The sequence below is a fragment of the Canis lupus genome, chromosome 22 (assembly GCF_011100685.1).
Source record: "Canis lupus familiaris isolate Mischka breed German Shepherd chromosome 22, alternate assembly UU_Cfam_GSD_1.0, whole genome shotgun sequence".
NCBI classification, from domain to species: Eukaryota; Metazoa; Chordata; class Mammalia; order Carnivora; family Canidae; genus Canis; species Canis lupus.
Window position 1 is genome coordinate 5,477,408 of NC_049243.1, and position 25,013 is coordinate 5,502,420.

The window sequence follows — 25,013 nt, forward strand, 5'->3', positions numbered from 1 at the left end:
AGTGTGGACTTTTGTAGCCACAACTGGGAGATGCTCAAGAGAGTTTGGCAAGATTGCGCTGAGAATCTTAATCCTCTACCCAATTAAGCCCAAAGTCCCCTCACCCTAAGATCCTGGGATGGAACACTGAACAGCATTTCTTGCCATTATTAATAATTTAAATCCCGCCTTCGTGAGATTGATCCATCATGGGTTCACAGATTCATTTCACATCTGTAGTCATGGCAGCAGTAAATTAGATTCCCCCAACACCTCACTTCTCCGCCTGCATCCGTGCCTGCTATATTTTGTAGCTCAAACGTGGTTAAATGAAATTAGGAGCCAGAAACCCTATGAGGGAGAGGAGAGAGGCAGAGGGCAGGCCCACACAAGCCAGGAGCTCAGTGGCACAGGCAGCTCAGGATGAGGAGTGTTTTATAGGTTTACATCAGTTCATGTGGGACTTCCATCCACATGTGTGCTCCGGCAGAGCCCTGAGAACTGGAACCATTTCAAAGTCAATAAGCATGACAGCTGGGAAAAATCTGAGCATTTATCTAAATATTCATAAGCAGGATTCTAAAAGTCATTTACTGGGTAATAGCCTGTAAAGTGCCAATGCTAAGCTTGAAAGGATGTGGGAGGGGAGAAAAGGGTTGGAAGAAGGCTGAATGGGCAGGGGGGCGGGGGGGGGGGGCAACAGTGCCTATTCATACCACTGTGAACCCACCTCCAGAGACAGAGCCTCCTGCAGTCATTGTTTCATTTGACCTGTTCGTTCATGATCCTTTTGGTCCTGAAACTTAATTTACAGAGCTAGTCATGTCTGTATCTAATTCGGATTTTAAGCATTCTGTGTATCTGGTCTGTAGGGGCATGTTCTGCAGCTAAGTGTCTTCCTAGTACTGAATTCCTTAGAGCTAACGTGTTTAGTGCTTAGTAAAAGTCCAGCCACCCACAGGAAATACCTACTGATCAAATATGGTGACATGGGTGGCCTGGACCAAAGGTGTGCTCGGTGTTGGAGCCTCTAAGACCTGGTCAGTGACACACTCCAGCTTCCTGCAGTTATGTGAGAGGATGGTGGGTACAGCAGAGATTGAAACACAAGGAAAGGCAAGCAATTCTCTAAAATTCACCAAGGTTTTTCTTCCCCTTCTGCCTTTGGTTTGCAATCTCTCTTTGGAGAACATTGATAATAGGCAAAACTTTTCTATAATATGTACATGATTGTGTCTGGGCCACAAAATGGTCAGCAAATGTATGACAAAGATATTTGCTTCTGAGGGTTAAAGAGTTGTTAGAGAAGTGATGGGGTGCAGGAAAAATGCAGGAAGGATGGCACTCCAGGAAGGCAGAAGTTCTCAAAACCACGTCAAGAGACAAAAGAGGAAGGAAACATAGGGAAAATGTTATGTGGGGGGGGGGGGGGATGGGGCCCATGCCATGGAAGAAAGCCAGTCCTTTTGCAGCTGGAGTGCAGAACCCTGAGGATTCCCAAGCATGGCAGGTGCAAAAAAGAATCTGCTTTCAGCCCAGGACAAAAGCCACCCATCCACTTGTTGGAGAAATGCAGACAATCAAGGCAAAAGCAATCCAAAATGCTGGCTGGGGAGGGTTGAGAGCAGGAGCAACAGTGGAGATGAGAGTAGGCATTAATATTGCTGTGCAACCCTATCCCAGTTGCCTATAAGGATGCAGCCTTCCAGCCTACAGGATCCCTGTCTGCCTTGTTAACAAGACCCCCAGAGAATTCATTGGTGAACCAGAACATTGGTGAACCAGAGAACCTCAAGTGTAGGATGAATTTCATGGGTACTGGGTTCCTATTTTTAAAGCATTTGTAAATTATGGGAGTGTTCAACCCCAGAGGGCCAGAAACTGCATTTTACTTGGCAGGGTTCTTCTCAACAAATAAGACTTTGAACTGAAAAACACCCAGATAAATCCTTGAAATCTATTCCTACCAAGAGTGGTAGGTCTGATACGGAAAGAATGCTAAAGGCACCAGAAATGCCTCATGACCCACGTAAGGAAGTGTTCCGAATGTGGTCCAGAAAGACTATTTATGGCCTCGGGCGTCTACCTATCCAGGCACAGAGCAGGGTCATAACTGCAGAAGTTCTAACACAGAGTATTTATGCCCATGACTATAAAAATCCTCAAGACTTAGTGCCTGGAACATAGTAAACCTATAAATATTAAATACTTGCAGAATTGTTGTTGAATCCTCATCTGATTTGAGATCAGACATGGTGATGAGAGGGTGTATCCTACCCCCAAGAAACAGTCTAGGTAGGTAAAAATATGTACATAAAGAGACACTATCCATATAGAAATGTGGGTAAGGATAAATAGAGGGACACAGTGCTGTCAGTGGAGAAGTTTGCTTCGAGCTACCTGGCCAGATGGAGAAGATTGTTGGAAAACTCCCAAAAGTGCAAACTAGCATTTGTGCAGTTTCCTGCCTGGACTCAGATCATATGTGTAGGTTTAAAAAAAAAATGATAAAGTTACCTGTGGTAAATGTAGGAAACTGGTTCAAACCTTAAGAATAGTGCCAGGAGGGACCTCTGAGTGGCTCAATGGTTGAGCGTTTGTCTTTGGCTCAGGGTGTGATCCTGGGATCCTGATCAACTCCCACATCGGGCTCCCTGTGGGGAGCCTGCTTCTCCCTCTGCCTGTGTCTCTGCCTCTCTCTCTCTCTCATGAATAAATAAATCTTAAAAAAAAAAAAAAAAAAAAGAATAGTGCCTGGAGAGGGGTGCTTGGGTGGCCCAGTCAGTTAAGCATCCGACACTTGATCTTGGCTCATGCTGTAATCTCGGGATTGTAAAATCTAGCCCTGCAGCAGATTCCAAGCTCAGCCAGGAGTCTGTTTGGTGTTCTCTCTCTCTCCCTCTCTGTCTGCCTCCTCCCCCACTGCTTGCACACTCTCTCTAAATAAAATCTTTAAAAAAAAAAAAAAAAAAGGAATAGTGTCAGAAGAACTGAAGTCCAAGATAAACTTATTCTTACTGAAAGATCATCCTTGTCATTGCCACTGCCACCACCACCGCCAGCACCACCACCACTACCACCACCATCATCATCACCACCATGCAGGCAGCCACAAAAGAAGGGGCCCTTATAAAATATGATTAGGGCAGGGGACCTGGGTAGCTCAGTCAGTTAAGTGTCTGCCTTTGGCTCAGGTCATAATCCCAGGGTCCTGGGATCAAGCCCCACATCAGGCTCCCTGCTCAGCAGAGTCTGCTTTTCCTTCTCCCTCTGTTTGTGTACTCTAACACTCTCTCTCTCTCTCTCTCTCTCAAATACATAAATAAAATATTTTAAGTAAATAAAATAAATAAGATATGATTGAGGCAAAAGGAAGATCAAGGTAGACAGGTTACTGTTTGGTACAATGAGGTGGAATGATTCAGAGAAAGCCAGATTCTTCACTTGACTTCGCTATGAGGAAAATGACCTCCGGATTGAAATGGGTGCAACAAAATTAGGCAAGAAATAGCAGAAACCAAAGACTGGTGAAAGAATCAAAAGGGAATAGTAACTGCTATGTCCTGACCTGGATAAAATATCCACCAAACTATCTATAGACCAAGAATAGCTTAATTGCATTTACAGTTTCTGAGGAATTGGGGAATGAGTCTGTGACCAATCCAGGACAAATATTAAGAGCAGAATGACAAGAAACCAGCATAGGATCAATAAGAACAAATCAAGTGATATTGGCTTTTAAGCTGTTTTTTTTGTTGTTGTTGTTGTTGTTTTGTTTTGTTTTACAAAGTAGATAAGGGAACAGTGATAACCCAGTAGGCTCAAATTCCACAATGGACTTCATTTTCAAAGGCTTCCTGATGTTCCTGTGGACAAGACAGAGAAAAATCAGGAGGATGCTAATGGAAGATTATAGAATGGTAACTGATGGATAACCACCCAAAGAGACTGCTTAAAAATCAGTTAACCCAGTTTCCACTAGGAAACTACAGAGCTCCATCTGGCACAACATTTTATCATAGGCCTGGACAGAGATGTAGGAGGAATATTTATATTTGCAGATGACCTGAAGCTGTTGGTTGATGGGAGTAATGTAATCAGATTCTAAAAGATCAAGGGGAGGAGGGCGGGGGGTGGGAGTGAATGGGTGACGGGCACTGGGGGTTATTCTGTATGTTAGTAAATTGAACACCAATAAAAAATAAATTAAAAAATAAAAAAAATTTAAAAAAAAAGATTCTAAAAGATCCTGACAGGAGGAAAACATTGAACTGGGACCAGCTAGATAAAATATAATGCCAACTTATATTAGGTCCTGCTCTTGGGCCCACAAAAATAATAGGGTAGAAAAGTACAAGATGGGGAAGCCCTGTTTGTTGTAGATCCTTGACTCATCCATAAGTTCAGTAAGTCAGTGGTATGACTGATGTGAGAGAAACGTTAACGTCACCAAATATAATTAAAAGATTACATAAACAGAAGACAGTCCTGCTTTAGCTCATGCTGGAGCGTCAGCCCTGGGACACCTGTTCAGTGTTGGAGCTGCCACACTCCATGACAGCTTAAAGCAGACTTGGAGGAGAGTGGTTGTAGGGGGACCTGGAGACCACATCAAACACAGAACTGTTGAAGTGAAGGGGGATGGTAAGCCCAGAAGACATGTGGCTCTGAGATAGGATTGCCTTCAAATATCTGATGATCTGCCACATAAAAATGAGACCTGACTCTCTGCATGTGCCCTGAAGGGCTAGAAGAGGTCCACCTTCAGGAAAATATGCTAAAAAAAGGCAGTAGTTCCTACCAGTCAGAGCTATGCCACTGTAGGTTGAGATTTCTTAAAAGCCAGAGAGCTCCTTGTCTGCACAGGGCTCAGTTTCAGCTTAAGAACTAGTGGGTCCAGCGGATCCCTGGATGGCTCAGTGATTTAGCACCTGCTTTTGGTCCAGGGCATGATTCTGGAGTTCTGGGATCAAGTCCCACATTGGGCTCCCTTCATGGAGCCTGCTTCTCCCTCTGCCTGTGTCTCTGCCTCTCTCTCTCTCTCTCTCTCAAATAAATAAAATCTAAAAAGAAAAAAAAAAAAAAAAGAACTAGCGGGCCCTGACACTGCCTGTGTGCTGGAAGCTTCTCATCGAGGCACCTCAGACCAGGCTTGAGTCCTGCCACCCCTGGGAGTGGATGGAGCAGTTTGCCTCTGCTGTTTCCTCACTGGTCTGCCACTCTGCTATCAAGATTAGTATATCTAGGGTGTGTGTGGGTACATACGCGTGTGTGCACATGTGTTTAGGGACAGGAAGAGGGAGAGGTGGGGGAAGGCACAGAAAGGAATAGGGACTACCATACTGCAGAAGACAAAATAATGGTACCCATGAACTTACAAAGGTTCTCAAAAAATACAGTGGCCTCCCACTGGTGTATCTTAGCGGATCTATGCTAGATAGCCCCTTGTTTCCCAGCCAGCAACCACCGAACACTTTGCATTGAGCAACAAAAGAGCAGACATGCCCACTTCCTATAGAGTTGAGCATACCCCATAAATGTCTCCATGTGGCCTCGGAGCTACTTGGAGCTCTAAAATCTGCCTCTCCCCTACCCACCGCCCTCAACCAAGCCCCAGCCATTCTCTCTATCCTCTATCCACCAACTGGCCCATGGTGAGTGGAGGAGATGGCCACAGAGGGGCTACATCTCCCAACCTCTGGTTTACTGCAGTCTTGGAATAAGTCAGCAAAACTAAAGAAGAATCAGGGAGGCAGGGGACACATCTAATATATGGCCATAGTGCCCTCCAAAGTGCACTTCCCCTCTGTTGATCAGCCTTGGGCACCAAGGAAGAACCTCAGGCCCTAAATGATATGAACTCCCTAATTTAAAATTGTTAAATGGCCACCTTCTGTCTTTTAACAGCACCTACAAAATCAAGACTGAAAGCACAAGAAATCTCAAGAATCTCTCTATCTTCTTTAAAGTCAGGTTCAGAAGGTATCTAAATTTTATTATTTTATGATGATTTTAAATGACTTACAGGAGGTACAGATCCATCCATGAGAAGGTAAGAAAAACAGAATTAGCATGCCCCCAGCCAAAGAGAGACCTCTTTTGACCCCTTTAAACTAAACTAATTTTAATTAAGGCCTGAGGCCAAGGCATTATTTCAAGGGCTAAAGGCTTAGGGTTCAGGGAAGAAACTGACCCAAAGAGCAAGTATTTTTCAATCTGAATTAAAATTGAATTTTGAATAGGGAGGAAAAGTATTTACCACTGGAATTAGAAGGAAAGATAATAGGTTACCCATACTCAGTTTATTCCATGACACTACCAACATTTATTGTATACCTACTGCATACTAGGTAGGATGTAAGATGAACGAAACCATCATACCCTCTGACAGATGGTAGCCATGCTTGTGGTGAGCACAGCAGAATATAGAGAGTTGTTGAATCACTATGTTGTACACCTGTTCCTCCGGGAGCTCAAGTTAAAAAAAAAATCACACCTTCTCAGAACTTAAATTCTAATGTGCAAGATGAAATATGAACAGAGGGAGGGAAATCAATATTTGTTGAGCGTAAGCAACAGGCCTCAAACTGCTGAAGATTATGGAATCCACGTATCCCAAAACACATGATCTCACCCAGCTGTTTAGGAGATGCTTTTTAAATCGATTCCCTCGGGGACCAAAAGGTCCAGATAAGTTCACCATAACACACAGCCTATTAATAATTGCTCCTATTCTTTTTCAGTGTACGTTATCCCTGACACATCTCACGAGGAAGAAAATGGTAAGCACTCAACCTAATATATCTGAAGATCCCTGTTCTCTGTGGAATGACCTGGGCTGGGGGTAGTTGCCCCGGAAGGGTGGGTCCCTTGCTGGTCCAGCTTCCACCAACTCTTTGCTAGGACTTGGGGACATGCTGGGCACACAGCTCCTGAACTTGAATGGGTTTCCCTGTCCCTTCCTGAAGAAGGATAGGATAATAGAGAGTCTTTGGAGCAAGACAGAATGACCTGGGCCAGAAGTCCATCTCTGTACTCAAGAGCTCTGGTATAGAGAACCCCACATTTCAGAAGGTCCAGTCAGTTGCTGGGCTACCTGAGGTCTGGGCAGCAGAGCACAACTGGGACGCATGGGCCCCTCCAAGTAGACTGATCATGGCACCTTGGTAGGGAATAAATTGGAGGCCCTACAACTGGTACCTCTAAAGACTTAATCCTTTATTAAGGAGGGGTTGGCTGAACCCTCTGAAGAGGAGAGACAGGAGAGAATCCCAACGGTGGTTAGAATCTCATCTTATACCTACCACTCCATAAAACAAAAGCCCCACAATTAACCAGGCCCTTCCTATCAGAAAACAATTTAGGGACTATGATCTCTTGTCTTTCAACATGGTGGGGGCAGAGGGGAGGATTGAGTCTCATACACACAGGTATGAAACACACATGTTGAAATCAGGAAAAACCATCAGAGGAGAGGAACTGATTGGTTAGAGAAAAATTAAGATTGGTTAAGATTGGTTCCTGATCAGATCCAGAGAAGACACACTCTACATTAGGGAATCCTGTATGCCTGGCATTTACTTACAGTAGCACTCTGGTCCGCCACCCTGAAGACGAGTCTTATCGTTCCCATTACACAGATGAGGGGACCAGAGAGCCAAGGGGCTGCGCAACAGGCTGCAAGTGGCCCATAGGGGCCACCACTCAAAGGCTTGCAGCTTCCCCCCACCGCCTGCACAAACCCTCCCACAGAGGCACTTCAGGGGAAGATAATGATCTCGCTAGAGCAAAGGTAGAGGTGACAGAAATCCCCAAAGGAAAAGTTAATTAGGCAGAAAGCTTTTCCTTCTCATTCAGCCCCAGTTACAGCTCTTACTGTGTATTTCCTGTGCTTGTCTGGACATGTAGACAGTGCCCATTGATGTTAATAAGGTTATTTATTACGTTGAATCGAACACTTCTGAACGGTGGCTATTCAGGATTCAGGACTGCCGGGTCACCTGCTTCCCTTGATAAACATCTAGTTTTGTTTCCCTCAAATTAACTATGTATTATTCAATAAAGCCTATTAAAATACGGTAATCACAAATGATGGGGATTTGCTAAGCTCTTAGGGCCAGAGCCAGACTCTTGTTCTCCATCTAGGGCAGGGACGAACTCCGAGAATCTTACATGGGAAGATGCTGCCGATCAGTCCGTCCAGACCCGTTCTCCCAGTATCCTCCCTCTCCTCTCCAGTGACAACCACAAAGGAGCTTCCTCCTAGGAGCTTGCTGGAATTCCCATGGATTCTTGTCGAATGAATTCCTGAACGATTTTTCAAAACGTTTCTCAGCTGTTTCCATGGCAGGCAGTCTGGGGACACAGTGTTTTTTGGAATCGAGCTGAAAAGGGCCCCGGAGCCTTGTCAGTTCTGAGTACTCCAGTGTGGACGCGAGAACTAGCAGAATGAATTGCTACGAATTCTCCCAGCACAGGCTCTACCACAGATGTGTCAGGTTTCTGTGAGAAATAACTGAAGCTGGGGTAGGGGGTCTGCAGGCAGAAGGGCCCTTAAGCCCCGTGTGGGTAAAGGCAGATCCAGCTGAGTGGTGTTGTCAACAGAGTTTTTTATTACTGAACCAAAATTGGGAAGAAGTGCAAAGTTAACATGTACAGAGATCATGAAGAATGTCTCTTCTCCACCCCCAGAGACACAGAATCAGACAGAATAAGTTAGCCCTGCACCAACCTGATGGATTTTCAAGGGCTCTCTGGATGGTCCAGCTTGAAGGGGCTGCTGTCATCCTGAAGCTGAGACAACAGGCTGCAGAAATTTCCCCAGGGGCCCAATTACCATGTGAGACCCCATCCTCTGAGCTCTCACCTCAAGAGTCACACCTTCCCGAGAGCAGGAGATGGGGCCCAAGTTGTAATTATCAATTCCTCGATTCAATTTGCACCCCGTCAACACTGAAGGCTCCAAGCCCCTCTCCCGGCCCAGAGTCATCAGGCTGTAGCTCACCTTGAGAACAAAGGCATTTGCTCTCAGGACTTTTTATGAACTCACTGGCTTGAGAATACATGTATTATGCTTTAGTTTGCAATTATGAATCATATGCAAGTACAGAAATCGGCAATTTTTTACAAAACTGGCAAGAGATAGAAATATTTCTCAGGCTTTCTGAGAGAAAAATCACATTCAGAATAGATCTCTCCCAAAATAAAACCAAAACTCCTTCCCACAACCTACAAGGTGCTCTGTGAGCTGGCCCTGTACCCCACCTCATTGCCACTCCTGCTACCTTCCATACTCACTCCTTTCCAGGCATACTGTTTGTCGAGTGTATCAACCACACTCCCATCCACTGTCACCACCAGCCTTTGCACCTCCTCACCCCCTGCCAGGAATGTTCTTTCCCAGATATCTGCCTACTTGCTCATTGCTTTGCTTTATTCAGGACCCACTCAAATGTCACTTCGTCAAATGAACCTTTGCCATCCATCAGGAACACACTTTTTCTCAAGTCAGCCACTGAAACAGGACCCTTTTATTCCTGTCTTATTAATATCCCCAAGTTGAATTTTGGGTAATTTGGTGAATTTACTTCAAGTCTTACCAATCATGCATGCATTTTTTATTTAAATCATCAAGGATAAATGCTGTAACTATTTCCTTTTGGTTTTCTTTTTCTGTTTCTTGTTATGGTTCTTTTTTCCAAATGCCTTTCCTTCTGCTGTGCCTTCCAAAATCAAAAGTCTTGGATTTTGTTACTAAAGAGAGCTTTTGGGACGATTTATTAAATGAGCCCACTGACTCACTGGAAGCTGAGGGCTTAGATGACAAGGTAAGTCAAAAACTCAAGACCATGTTCCTCCAAATGTTCAAGCAGGGCGGCCCAAAGCCATCCAGGAGCTGCCTCTAGAGTGCAGGGACTCATAACTTCACTCCATTATTAGCCCAGCCCAAGGGAGTTTTTCTTAAAACAGAAGTAAGTTTAAATGACACATATTAAATCAAAGTGGGTCAGAAGAAAGCCAAATGTAGCATTCCACGGCCCTACTTTCAGAGCCCTGCTGGTAATATAAACACCCTCCAGATGACTTTTGAAGGCAGCAAAGCACAAAACATTTAATTTATCTAGATATCAAGGCAAGTCAGTCTTTGTAGAAACCCTCAATAAAAATGAAATTAAATTCTAGAAAGATGGACTAGATGTACTCTTCCCACTTAGTACAGCTTAAAACCCTAGACGTTATATGTAAGACAAATGGAAGAAACTTCTTAAAGGTGGACAGAAGTCAGACTGGCTAATAACCTCAGGACCCAAGGAATGACAGGGTGGTTAGTTCCCAGAGTTTTCATTTTGCTTCATATATCCCTGGTGACGAAGTGCTGAAAGACAACTCAGAAACCCTAACAAGCACAAAGCCCCAAGAAACGCCTGCTATCTCTAACCAAAAAACCAGGAATGGGGCTGGGGCAGCCTGGCAAGACAGACACTTTATTATTATTATTTTTTATTTGACAGAAATGGAGAGCAAGCACAAAGCAGGGGGAGAGGGAGAAGCTGAATCCCCATGAAGCAGGGAGCTGGGCCTGGAGCTTGATCCCAAAACCCTGGGATCCTGACCTGAGGGAAAGGCAGACACCTAACTGACTGAGCCACCTAGGTACCCCAAGACAAACACTTTAGTCAACAGCCTCTGCCATGCAAACACCAAGCAACTAGCAGCAGATGACCCTCCCCAGATCTGTCATCTTGCTGCTACCACCTGCAGAGGAGCACAGAACCAGCCCTGAGCATCACTGGATGTTCTTTCCCTGGGTGGACCCCAAAACCTGAGAGGAGATGGGAAGTCACAGTATGTTACATGGTCTTCCCTGCATGAATATTTTACCGCTACTATAGCCTGGTAGCTCTAACTTCCTGTGTCAGCTTACATTAAGACTTATATGTTAATATAGGTAGAAAGATTAGTATATAACATTTCCATTAAAGCTAAGAAACTTTCTCAGAATTCTAGGTACTAACTACAATCACAAGAGTGAAATCTTGTGTCCCTGGAACTCAAAATTAAGCAGATATATTTTTTCTAAATTTACAATAGAAAAAAACCTTTTCAAAAAATAGGTATTTGGGTTTTTTTTTTAATTGTTTAATCAGGAAATTTTCTGGTCTCAGTTCATATTTAGCCCTAAATTTCTTCCTGTCCACGCTTGCTTCTGTAGACATAATACTAATAAGAAATGCTTTTCAAATACTGAAAAATCACACTGAAGAGAGAAAAACAATTTCTGGAACTCAAAATCACCTCATTGAATTTACTAAGACAGGAAAGTAAGCTCAGGCCTTTTAGAAAGACTTTTCAGCAAGAGCTGAAATCTAAAGGAATTGTTTTAATTAGAAACTTAAATTATTCAGAACCCATCAGCCTGTCAGCTGAGGTTCACTGTGCTGGACAGAGCTGCAGTCACAGGCAGAGGGGAGACAGCACCCGTGTGGTTGGTGCACAGCACACTGCCAGGGTTCCGTGCCTAGATGCTGGCATTCTCATGATAGGCAGCTGTACAGCTTGGAAAGCAGTACTCAGAGCAACACATAGGTGGCAGATGTGGACAAGCAGGGTCAGAGCAGGACAGAAAGAATGAAGTAAATGCCACATGGTACCTGCAGCTGAAAGACTTGTTTGCATGGACTTCAGAAGTCCTTTTTGGGGGAATACCAGAAACCAACAGGTTACAAACTAAAGAGAGGGAGCTAAGTCCTTCTATTTGGATAGGAGCTATCAACCTATACTTCGGTTCTTCTGACAATTCAACTCCTTTGCTATACATGCTTGTTTTATCTCCATGGCATCCCATGCATCACAAACATTGCTGTGCAAATGCTTTTGGTTGTAAAAACCAGAGATTCACCCAGGAGAAGTCTTGGGCATGGCAAACTCATCACTGGTGTACTCAGTACACCTACTATGGTGAGGAGGATAGTTCTACTCTACAGGCAGGGGAAGCAAATGGGACAAACCTCAAAGATGTTATGGGTGCTGGCTAAATCCAGTGGGGTGGCACAGCCTAGATGGGACGAGAACTTCAATGAGGCCCATCCAAGGGGTGTGTGGTCTGGTGGACCTCAGTGAACACCATATCTTCTGGTGAACAAAACTTAGAATACAAAGGAGATGGTGAGAGATCACTGGCCTAAACAGAAAGTCTCTCCACCCCAAGGGAAGAACTGTCAACAATGAGAAATTTAGAGGGACGCCTGGGTGGCTCAGTGATTGAGCATCTGCCTTCAGCTCACGGCGTGATCCCGGGGTTCTGGGGATTCCAGTCCTGCATCAGGCTCCCTCTGCCCATGTCTCTGCCTCTCTCTGTGTGTCTCTCATGAACAAATAAATAAAATCTTTAAAAAAGAAAAAAAAAAAAGAAATTTAGAGGCAGACATATTGGTACCATGAGCCTTAACCTCAACCTGCTCTGAAGCTCTGAATCCAGTGTTAAAAGATAAACTAAGGCATACAAAACATTTTAAGAGCTTGAGCATATATTGATTTGAATTGTGCATTACCAATCAGAAGTGATTAAGGGGCACTCTACTGGCAGGAGCTGGGGAGAGGCTTTTATAAATAAAAGAGCACAGCAAGGCAATTTTTGATTGGCCATCACTTAAAGCCTAATTGGCTGCTTATGATTGGTTGTCCCTAGGTTTTGATTCATAATGAGGAGGCATTTATAGGCTTAGATTTTGGTGTGCTTACCAAGGCCCCACCACGTTAGAGCCACCTCCATGTAATAGCCTGCTCATTTAATTAACACCAGTGTGCAGCAGCTGGGAATTGGGCAAGCCAGACAGGAGGCAACCCAGCTTGTCCCCCAACCTAGAAAATCCAGCCAAATACAAGCCGTTTTCTTCTATTTGTCCCAGCTCACATGCAACTTTGGATATGCCAGCCTTCCACTGGCATATAAGTTAATGGCATACTATACATGATCAGCTGTTGAACAACCACCATAACAACCGTAACAACTTCAACTTGTAGGTGAGCAGAGCAACATGAAAGCTCCATGGTTTGTTTTGTTTTACATCAAGCCAAATTTCACCTTCTGTCCAAAGGGATCCAGAAGAGAAACTCCCATGAGAACCCACCTATGAGTCAGTCCTGGTTATTAGCATCACAGACTTGGGATAGAATGCACCACAATTTTACAAAATAAAAAGGCAGCTTACAACATCATTACTCTAGAAGAATCTCTAAACACAGAACTGTCCACTTCTATAACACACTAGGTGCTACAGTGTAGACTATAGCTTCCTGTAGACTTTCCTTTAGACTGCCTTCCTTCACAATGAAACAACCACGAAATAAGCAACTGTCCTGCCATTGGCCATTTCTGCAACTCAGAACGCCTGTTATGCTCTTAAATCATGGAAGCATTTTTATGTTCTATAACCATCTCCACATTTGGAAAGGGGGTAGTTTTATGCTCTGAAAAGATTTCTTGGCATACTGCTGTTAAAAAACAAACAAACCTTGTGCATATTGTGGAGTGAGGAGTATGAAGACAATGGAAATATTCTTTAAAATAACTCTTGCTAGCCACCCTATTATTCCCACTGTTTGTGTTTTTCTAATAGCATGTTGAAATCTCACCTGGCACCTTTGAGAGTCAGCAAAGTACTTAATTGGTAAGCCACTAATTCCCTTTTTCTGAGTATTTCATTTTGTTCCTTTTGTAGCTTTTCAGCAGTTCTTATCAGGCAGTGTTTAGGACGATGCTCAAAGAAATGGCTGCTCGCAAAGAACTGGAAGAGGATATTGATGTCCCCCTGACCGGGATTCTGGAGAGTGAAACCAGAAGGAAACTAGGAATTCTGTAAGTGACTGGTAAGATCAAGCTATTGGTCAGTGGGCTCAGGTAGGCCAGCAGTAGCAGAGAAGTCTAAGTGGGGCCACCATAGAGAAAAGAGCAAGGCCAGGGCCAGGCAGGTCCCCTGAGTCAAAGGGCAGGCACATGAGCAAAGGCAACCTCAGGGGGCAGGTGAACAGAATGATCTGGCTGCAAAAAAGCCAAGAGCAAGGAAATGTACATGCATGGAGTTTCAGGATAGTATCAAACGCTAGCTGTGACAGAGGTTGGAAATCCAGGGCAGGAAAAGTCTTAGAGGGACCATAAGCTTCTACAGAAGTCTGGGGGGCAAGGCTCAGAGCCCTAATCTTTTAAGAGAGGGGATAATGGGGGATTAAGATCCTAGGCATCTGCCAAAAAACTCCCTAGCTTCAACATAGGCTAATGTTCCTCCACACTCCCTGGAGTGGGAAAAGCCATGAGCTGCACTGACCTGGGAGTCATGGCCAGAATCCCCATTTGAAGTCGGGAACAATAAGGTTACTGCAGACTTGCTGGCACCACGTCTGTCATGGTCCCAGGTCACAAAATGCTCCCGAACTCCATTTGTACATCTAGTCTGTGATGCATGGAAACCTGGATTTTCATGTATTCAACTACCAGAAACCTTAGCAAGCATGTTAAGGCCTACTAAACGTCTACTGCAGACTCTGACAATGGCACCAAGAAACAGGCTGTTGGCACAGGGTGCCCTGCATAACCTTCTTGATGAGTTGAAGCTTTCACAAAAACCAAGAAGAGAGGTTGACTGCCAGCAACTTCTGCTTTGGGCTGAGTAGAGTCCTGGAGCCAGAGATCCCTGAGGCTTCTCTAGGAAAGAAGAAGGCAAGATACACAGAACAAAACACAGAGACTACCCAAGCTTTCAGACCCTTATACAGCTACAAAAACAAATGCAAAGTAACTTCCCTGTAAGTTATCTGGCCTCACACGTAACATTTTCCCCACCCATTCCATCCCATTGAGGCCTATGACCATCCCATTGAAGCCTATGGAGCCCCATAGGAAGGGATCTAATCTGACAGCACTCAACAAATATTTCCTGAGCATCTACTATGTGCTGATCTATTGGGTGCTGATCAATAGAATAGTGTGTATCTCAGAGTCTCCTCCATTGAGGGAACTAGTTGGCAAGGATTCCACCAACTTGCAAAGGTTGGCAAAAGGCAAAAAGAGGAACCTTTCGAAAAGGGCTTTGGGTCCTTCTGGCTGGGTCCCTTCATTGGAATTTAACTCTTGTATCTTCCTGCATCCTGCTGTCAACCTGCAGGTTAGGTTTCACCCCACCACTAATTCAGTCCTTACTCTTTCACAAATGATGGCAGGCTAGATAACTGCTTTAATTCCATTCAAAGTGCCTGTAGATAAACAACATTTGATACAAATGGGCCATAAAGAGCTCATTCTCAATTGAGTTCCACCATGCTTCTAAAGTGCAAACAGTAAACCTACTCCCTGACAGGGAAAACAGCTCAGCCCTTCCCAACAAAAGGTATTTGCTTTCTGGAGTGACTTGGGGTTAACTTATTCTACTCTCCTCATGGAATCTGAACGGAGAACTTAAAATCTGCCTGTCTAAAGGCCTTCTTCTCAAATCCAATTAAGCCTGGGAAACTCACTCCTTCCAGCATATCCCCTTTTAAATAAGCTGTGATCTGAGAACCAGAAAGCACAATGGTCCCTGGAGACCACTCTTATTTGGAAGTAAAATAGCCCAAGCCATCAAGGCCCCAACATGACTCTCCTTATATATTGACATGCAAAGGGGGTAAGGGCTTGATCATTTTGAAGAGTTGTACTTCAGTGTGGCTTTCATGATAAGTCATTTTGAATGGGATTATTGGAAATGTTTCCACTAAATGTAGACGGGCTTTGAGTGACTCTGTCCAGGTCACCGACGGTGCTGTTCCTCATAGCTACTTCCAGATGTAACCTTCACTGGGATATGCTCAAGCCATAGAAAGGTCAAGCTGCGCGAGCTTAGCTCATCGAACCAGCTTGCATTTGGACCTCCCAGCCCTGCCCTAGCTCCCAAGATGACCCTTGTTGAATTCATTCTGAAGGCTTTAGGTGTCAGCTTGGAGTCCAGGAAGCAAACACTGAGTCAATACCATGTGCTGTCCCTTTATTCCTGAGTACCGACTGGAAGGAGAACAGAGTCCAAACACAGAGCCAGGGGTCTGATTTTTCAACTATGAGAAACACCCAGCAGGCTCTAGCACTGTCTACACCATGTAGCATGACCTATAAACATGAGTCAGTCCCAGCTTTTAAAGGTAATTCGCATTCCTTTTAGGTTGAAGAAAAATTTTGGAAACTACAGGGAAACGATCCTCTGGATTATGAAGAAACGTGAACGTAAGGACCGTTCTCCCATTTTGCATCCTTTGATGGGCTCTCCAGTGGGCATCTGGCTGCCTCTCACCTTCTGCCCTATACCCTAAGGGAGGCATAAATGTTCCTTGCATAGCTTGAGCACTTATGAGCAAGCAAGGTCCTAGCTGCCAGGGATAAAATACCAAGCAAGATAGACACAATCTGGGGCCGCCTTACCCTTTTTTGAGGAGCATGGGTGAGGGGAAATAAGCAAGCAGAGGCTTCACGTATGGAAGGGTTAAGTGCTATGGCAGGAAGAGGTGGCTATGGAGCCCATAGGAAGGGAACTAACCTAGATCCGAGGGGCTACCTAGATTATTAACACAAAGTTTGGGAAAGAGTTGGCCCCTTTACCAGATACTGAAGTCATCTGCGGTCCAGCTGGTAAGATTTGCCAATGAAGGGGGTTGCCAGTGTTTTTAAGTCTAATCATGGAAAACTTGGGCCAAGAGTCTAAAGCCACTGAGGCCACTTCATTCAGAAACACAAAGCCACCACACACCTTTCAGATTACTAGATCCAGCTAACATAGAAATGGCAAAAGTACCCATGGCAGACATAGCTAACCAGTCCTGGTGCTTCTTCTTGAGCCTCAGTACTTCCCAAGACCATGTTCCAATCCCCCGATACTGACATGCCCTTGACCTAACTCTTCGAGAATAATTGCTATGGACTAAGTACTTTCACATACTCTATCTGATTCAAATGTATCTTTGTAACCACGTGAAGCAGGATAAAAAAGCTACAGCTCAGGGAGGCTAGGAGACTTGCCTGAGATCACCCAGCCATTGTCTGGGCACCAGCCACATTCTGCCCAAGACCTCTCAGGCCAGACCCGGGGCTCATCCCTTTGGCGTGTTCAATGAACAAAAGGCTAGTGTGTCTACAGAAGAAAAAGTGGGGGCCTTCTAAGCCTAGGTGTCATGTCCTCACTGGAGTTAGGAGGCAAGGAGAGGAAGGAAAGACTGCCTTCGGTTTTGATAGTGAGAAGGCCCTATCTCCCACCAAGACTCACACAGTGGGGTGCCCCCTAAAACAAGGAGGGGGGGTTCAGATGCTCAGCTGCCAAAACACAACAAACAATCTATTCCACTATGCCTACTACTGTTCAGAGTTCTGTTCCCTCGGGGCTGTAGACATCTGTGTCTTCCATCCCGTGGCATCTCAGCAAGGTACACAATAGGTACTCAATAAGCATTTTGTTTAATGGAGATAGGCATGCACAATTTATTTTGCTCCTTTGGGAATTAAGGCCTCCCAGGATACTCTACCGTCACACACCCAGGGTAGGACTTCCAATTGGAAAATGAGATCTGATATGGCCGGATCCCCGTTCTGCTTTACCACCACCCCTGCCAGCTCCCTGGCCCCTTTGGACAACTGAAGCCTAGAAGGTTTGAGCTTTTTCTACAAAGAAGCAACATTTCATATAAATAAAAGACAACTCCATGTTCTGGCTGTAACCAGTCCCCAAAAGAATCTCCCAGCCTCTTTTAAGATACAAACTCATTTCACTCCAGTACGCAGACCATTCCTTATTCCAGGCGCACAACCCCACGTCTCTGCAGGCTCCGGATTTCTGAGCCCAGGCGTCCTGCATGGGCGGAGGACCCGCGGTCAGGCACACAGGGCTCCATACATAGGCCCTGTGCTTGGTTTAATGCTCTGCTGCTGTCACTGTCTTGAAATCCTTAATAATTTTAGAATAAGGAGCCCTGCATTTTCATTCTGCATGGGGCCCCTCAAATTATGCAGCCTTTCCTGTTGAGAACCATCTAGGCTGGGGGAAGAGGCAGGAGAACACTGCGTAGCCTGAATCATGAGCCATCAAAACTCAAAGCTCCCTGCAAGAAGGCCACAGAGGTATGGCCCCTCTATGGGGCGCCCGGCGCTGTGCAGGCACTATTCACAGTAACCCCGAAGGTCTCTATCCACAGCATGACCCCATTTTAAGGACAGCGAGGCTCAGAAAGGTGACCTAGAGCCTCACCCTCGTCATGGCAGTGCTGAAAGTACAGCACAGACCCGAGTGTCCAGGATTTGAGCATTCTGACAGGGAAACAACATGGGCATATAAATGTCCTCTTTTATCTCTACCTTTTCAGGAAGGTTTTCTATTAATTTCTAATTGATACTCGGGGACGGTGGCCAGGCTCACTCCAGCTTCTTCCCTCTAACAAATCATCATCATTTGTAAGCAGTCACTGGGGCTGAAGTGCTCCTCACAGAGACCGAGACCACTCCCAAACTGCCCACTCAGGTCTCCCAGTGACCCTGCCCTGCCACCTCTGTCTCGTTTTCCTGAGGAATAGCTTCCTCTCTGAGCTCAACTCCGTGGCTTCTTTCGTCCCTCAGACATGCTGTGGTTCTAGAGTCTCCATTTCCCACCTCCCAACCCTCCTCCCCATTCTCACTGACTCTTCCTCAGGTGCCTTCATCTCTCCCCTAGAAGCAGCTCTCCCTAGTCTCCCCGACTTCCTTCTTCTCCTCTCTCAGTCCTTCCTTCACATGGTTTCCAGAACAATCTTTTTAAAACTCCTCACTGCCCCTCCCTTGCCTCCAGGAAAATGCCCAGAGCCCTCACGTGGCTTAGAAGGTCCTCACTTTTCCCTTTCCAGATACACTGCCTTTTTTTGCTCCTCATGGAATAGGCCAGGCATCCCTTGCCACAGGGCCTTCGCCCTTGCTATTCCTCTGCCTAGAGCACTCTTTGCTCCAATATCCCTGTGGCTCACTCCCTCACTTTACTCAGGTCTCTGCTTAACTGTCACTTTCTCAGAAATAGTTTCCTTGGCTACCCTGTATAAGTCAGTGCACCCACACCCACATGCACAGACACACACCCACACACACAGGGTAGACCCTTCTCACCCTGCTTAACTTTTCTTGGAAGCACTGCTGGCCACTTGGCATGTTATGTTGTGTCTGTCCACTTGTTCAGCATTCCTCTACTAGAACGGAGAGCAGAGACTACAGCAATCCCCGATACCTAGGACACTTCTCAGCACCCACATCCACAATCCATCTTTACTAAATGAAGGAATGAGGGAACACTCTGGCCCTCGTCTGAGGTGTCACCCATCACCTCTGACCCGGCCTCACTGTGGCCTTCACCTGTACAGAGCTTATGCCGGGCACACCCCCTACCTGGTGGAAGCTTCACTTCCCCAGATGTTGCCTCAGCCTCTGGGCTGGCTCAGGTCCCTTCTGGGAGCTCTCCTGGCCCCAGTGTGGTTGTTCCCAAACTTGGGAGTTCTCCAAGTGAAATTAGAAGCTGGGGGAGGGATCCCTGGGTGGCGCAGCGGTTTGGCGCCTGTCTTTGGCCCAGGGCGCGATCCTGGAGACCCCGGATCGAATCCCACGTCGGGCTCCTGGTGCATGGAGCCTGCTTCTCACTCTGCCTGTGTCTCTGCCTCTCTCTCTCTCTCTGTGATGACTATCATAAATAAATAAAAATTAAAAAAAAATCTTTAAAAAAAAAAAAAAAAAAAAGAAGCTGGGGGACAAGGAGACACTCCAGAAAAGCCACTCCAGACTGGTAGGTGGCCGTCCCCAGAAGCCAGGGAACTTACGAGGCTCTTCTTCAGCAGCCAAGAGACAAGTAGATGTTCATGCCCACCCGCAAGGACCTTGAGAGTTTGCACAGAGGCCCGTACTGGGTTCAGTCCCAGCCTGCTGTTCAGGTGGTCTGAACCACACGCGGCTCTCTCAGGGTGGCCTCCTTGAAAATGGCTCCAGCTGTGAGAATGGTGGGCGGACAGAGGGTACCTTTCAAGGAGGGGATCAGGTTAGGAGCCTCTGATGGCCTGGCTCTAGAGGTCAGCCAGTGGTCACGTGCTCCCATTAGCCCCCTCCCGCAGAGTTGACCCTGGTGGTGGGACCGTAAGCTCTCTTTTTTTAAAGATTGTGTTTATTCTTGAGAGACACAGAGAGAGAGAGAGGCAGAGACACAGGCAGAGGGAGAAGCAGGCTCTATGCAGGGAGCCCGATGGGGGACTTGATCCCGGGACTCTAGCATCAAACCCTGGGCTGAAGGCAGCGCTAAACCGCTGAGCCACCAGGGCTGCCCACAAGTAAGCTCTCTTAACTGACTTCCCCCTGGACCTAGTCAGTTGCCTAGGGAACTGGGCTGCTCTGGCCCCTCTGCTCCCCCTGCTTCTCTGATGCCATGGACAGGCTCAGGCTGTGATCCTGGGGTCCTGGGATCTAGTCCCACATCGGGCTCCCCACAGGGAGCCTGCTTCTCCCTCTGCCTGTGTCTCTGCCTCTCTCTCTGTGTGTCTCTCAGAAATAAATAAATAAAATCTTAATAAACAAATATTTTTAATTTATTTTATTTTTTTAGAGACATGATTTCTTTTTTTTTTTTTTAAGATTGTATTTATTTATTCATGAGAGACAGAGAGAGAGAGTGAGGCAGAGACACAGGCAGAGGGAGAAGCAGGCTCCACACAGGGAGCCCAACACAGGACTCTATCCTGGGTCTCCAGGATCAGGCCCTGGGCTGAAGGTGGTGCTAAACCGCTGAGCCACCAGGGCTGCCCAATATTTTTTAATTTAAAAAATTAAAAACTACTTTAAATTAGATGCAGACAAAACATACATTAAAGATTGGGGAATAGGGACACCTGGGTGGCTCAGTGCATGATCCCGGGATCCGGGATTGAGTCCCGCATTGGGCTTCCTGCATGGAGCCTGCTTCTCTCTCTGCTTATGTTCCTACTTCTCTCTATGTCTCTGATGAATGAATGAATGAATGAATGAATGAATGAATGAATACTGGGGAATAGATAGCATTTTTTTTTATTTTTTTTAAATATTTTTTTAAAAATTTTTATTTATTTATGATAGTCACAGAGAGAGAGAGAGGCAGAGACATAGGCAGAGGGAGAAGCAGGCTCCATGCACCAGGAGCCCGACGTGGGATTCGATCCCGGGTCTCCAGGATCACGCCCTGGGCCAAAGGCAGGCGTCAAACCGCTGCACCACCCAGGGATCCCGATAGCATTTTTTTTAAAGTCTGGAATTCTGTGTTCAGACTATTTAGAAACTAGCAAAACTGAAATTATAGATAATAAATTATGAACATGCTTTGGGCAAAAATCATCACAGAGCCCGTCATCAGACCTATCCACAAAGTTTCCTACATTTTAAAATGGCATGCTAATACATATTTGCCTTTTAAGTTAAAATAACATGTTTAAAAAAAATAACATGTTTAGAGTATGTTTCTTTTTTTTAAATGACTCTCCACTTTCGCCTATTTTTAAATTGGCAGAATTAGCAGCCACACTTGTTATTGGCATGTGGCTGGTAAATCACCTCTGGCATCCCCAAGTCTGGACTGTGTGGTCTTCACCAGGGTGTTTGGCATCTAACACTGAGCTGGCACACTGTAAGCCCTTGATAAATATATGCTGAATGAATGAATGCAAAAAATGAGAAAGGTGGAATTCAGTGCTTACATTTCTCTCTAAAGGCTTGTTCTACTTATCTGGCAGCTTTCATTATTGTGAGGAGGGTGGATATAGCCTGTATCTCAAACCTCAAACTCTTTGATGCCCTGAGAAAGATAGGTCTAAACTTTCTTTCTCTTCTCTACCAGACTTACTCAATGCCAGAGCCACAAATACGTCCACTTTCACATTTCAATTATGGAATCAACCCCCACAAATCAGGGCAGCCGTGACTGAAGTAAAAAAAAGTCATCCTGTTGTTGTTCGTCCTAAGAAGAAAGTTGAAATAGATACAGAATGGATACAGAGCACGATTAAGGTAAGTATGGCAGCACAGTGGTGTTTTTATTTTGTGCATGGATGAGACACACATATTATCAGGGAGCTGTCAAAGCTAACATACAACGTGAATACAGTAAGAAAAATGTGCTCAACATACAGAGGTACATCTGAGTGTGTGGATTATAGGCAGATTAAGTGGGGTTTTTACTAGGGTTCACTGAAACTCCTCTCCCTGCAGGGCTTGATTTAGGCAACTGGATGGGATTATTATCATGTATAGTTCCATCCCCTTATAGATATAAAATCTACATCAAAAATCAATCACATAATGAATGGATAAATAAACTGTGGTACATCCATACAATGGAATATTACTCAGTGCTAAAAAGAAATGAGCTATCAAGCCGTAGAAAGACATGGAAGAAATTTAAATTCATACTACTAGGTCAAGGAGACTAACCTGACAAGCTGTAGGAATCTTACCATATGACACAAGTCATATACTCATTCCAACTATAAGACAAATTATACACATCAGTAATTACTTTGGGCTTAAAAAGAGGGATGAATAGGTGGAGCATGGAGGGCAGTAAAAATACTCTGTATGATACAATAATGGTGGATATATGCCATTATACATTTTCCAAAGCCACAGAATCTAAGCCACCAAGAGTGACCTTAATGTAACCTATGGACTCTGGGCGATAAGGATGTACCAGTGTCGGTTCATTGACTATAACGGACACTGTGGTACAGGGTATAGATAGCAGGGGAGGCTGTGGATGTGTGTAGGGACAAAACACATGAGAATTTCTGTACTTACTGCTCAATTTTGCTGTGACATGCTCTAAAAAATAAAGTTTATTTAAAAAAAAACACATGATATATTTATAAAAATCCATATTGTAATATTTGGATTCTATACATAAAGGAAAATATTTCAAAATACTAGAGTCATTCAGAGAGAGCTAACAACCACATCTGAAGCTCAAAAAAGAGTTGCTGAAGTGGGAATTAGGAAGATGTGACATGTTTTATGCCTTCTGAATACATAAAATAAGAACATACTATGCTCCAGGGCCTCTTCTAGGTGCTGGAGGAGATACAAGGTTGAACAAACAAAGCCCCTGTTCCCATAGAACTTACATTCCAGTTGAAGAGGCAGCCAACATGTAACAATCCTGTTCAGTGCCATGTCAAGTATCACCAGGAAACGTGGATAAAGCAGCATAAGGACTCATGAGTTGTTGGCTTAAGAGAACTGCTCTCATACCTACAGGGTAGGTGAGGAAGTACCATTTGAGTCTAGACATCTAGAGATGAGGGGCAGAGCAAACAGCTCAAGAATAGCTGTCAGCAAGTGACAGAAGGATAGGGAATGAGCTCAGATGCCCTGGTCAGGTAGAGCCTTGTGGGTCATAATAAGATCAGATTTTATCCTAAGGATGAATTCATGAAAAGGATCTGGAGCAGGAGAAGAGCATCATCTGGTTTATGCTCTAGAAGAACCTTTCTGGTTAGGTATGGAGAATAGATTTAATGAGGCAAGAAGAGAGGCAGGATGTTCAGCTGAGAGCCAGGGCACCAATTCAGGTGACAGATGATGGGCGTCTCAACTAGGGTGGTGGCAGTTGAGGTGGTAGAAAGCAGTCTGATTGAGGACACTTTCTGAAGGAAGAATCAAAAAGGCTTTCTGTTAAATTGAATGCATGTGAGAGAAAGACAAGACAAAAGGATGAATCTAAGAGTTTGGGCCTGAGCAGCTGTGTAAACACTGCATTACTATTTACTAAATTAGAGAACACAAGAAGCCTAATGGAACTTCACATTTGTGTAACGCCATGCAGGTTATAAAGCATGTCTATGTGTAATGTAAACTGAGCTTTTTCCAACAATCTCATGGGGTAAGTATGGTATTGCTTTCTTCACTTTGCAGGTGAAGAGAGTGAGACCCAAAAAATCTTAAATAGCTGTCACATGGACACAGAGCTCATTACTTTCTGAAACAGTTCCCAAAGCTAAGAGGCTTAATAACCAGATGTATGTTTCTTGCTCATGTCACATCTGATTTGAGTCTCCTAGCTCTTTTGAGTGGTCTCTTTGAGGTTAGCTCCTGGGGATCTGGGCTCTTTCATTACGGGTCTCTGCCATCTTGGAGTCTTTTGTGTCCTGTTGCGACCAGGAAGTGAAGTCATGGTCTAGGCTTAAATTCTATCAACCAAAAGAAGTCACATGACATCACCCGGATGCAAGAGAGCTGAGAACTGTATTTCTGCCGTGCATCTGGAAGAAAATGAAAACAGTCTGCTAAGAGGAAAAGCAACCAAACATCTTAATGTAATGAGGGTGACCTCACCTTGGGGCAAAAGTAGGAGAGAACCAGAAATCAACACTGTCAACCAAGGTATGACTCTTTCAGCCTCCATGGAAGGAAGGGAAGGTTCAGTGTCCCTTCATCTCGTGGGCCTGCATGAAGGGAAGTCGGTAAAGCAGCCAGAACTACTGGCTGTAGACGGGCCAGAGAGAGAGAGAGCAGACAGAGAACTCAAGGGAAAGCCTCTCTAGGCTGTACCAGACATTGAATGGTGAGGGTGTAAGAAACCCTCAGAGGCCTTCAGCTTCCTCATCGCTAATATATCTGTGAAACCATTACTTGCTTTCTTACTCTAGCTGGGCTGGTGAACTCTGTGTTTCCCACAATCCTTGAATTCGGAGCTTTTGCTCCTGCAGCATATCTGTCCCCAATTCAATCTTAAATGTCCTTCCTGCAGCCAAGGGGAAGAAGGTTCTCATCAGGACCTTTAAGCAGGGGTTCTCTCCTAATGTGCCACACACGTCAGGCTGCCCAAAAGGCCCATGAGGAATGGGACACTGGGTTTTTTTTTTTTTTCCTTTTTACAGATGGGCACTAAATTCTAGGTAGCTTGCTAAGTCAGGTAACCCTGTTTGTAAGTGTGTGCTGACCTCCAGGCCGAGTCCAGCCTGGCCAGCCCAGGAGCAGCAGCTCCACAGCAGGCGGGAGGGCTCAG

The 25,013-nt window shown here is 45.1% G+C and overlaps 2 protein-coding genes across 17 annotated transcripts in view; one reads left to right on the top strand and one right to left on the bottom strand.

Annotated features, from left to right (window-relative positions):
- The window catches only part of CBY2 (chibby family member 2), a 103,365-nt gene that overhangs the window by 68,725 nt on the left and 9,627 nt on the right, over positions 1-25,013 (bottom strand). The gene's annotated exons all lie outside the window — the stretch shown is intronic.
- The window catches only part of ERICH6B (glutamate rich 6B), a 56,400-nt gene that overhangs the window by 23,257 nt on the left and 8,130 nt on the right, over positions 1-25,013 (top strand). For all 13 annotated transcript variants that reach the window (XR_005376225.1, XR_005376224.1, XM_038569559.1 and 10 more), the window contains 6 exons: positions 5,887-5,961; positions 6,723-6,761; positions 9,718-9,806; positions 13,701-13,837; positions 16,167-16,228; positions 21,852-22,021. Coding sequence is in view for 11 of the 13 variants with exons in the window: in XM_038569559.1 (XP_038425487.1) it covers positions 5,887-5,961; positions 6,723-6,761; positions 9,718-9,806; positions 13,701-13,837; positions 16,167-16,228; positions 21,852-22,021 (572 nt within the window). In the remaining 2 variants the exon portion in view is untranslated. The remainder of the gene's footprint in view (positions 1-5,886; positions 5,962-6,722; positions 6,762-9,717; positions 9,807-13,700; positions 13,838-16,166; positions 16,229-21,851; positions 22,022-25,013) is intronic.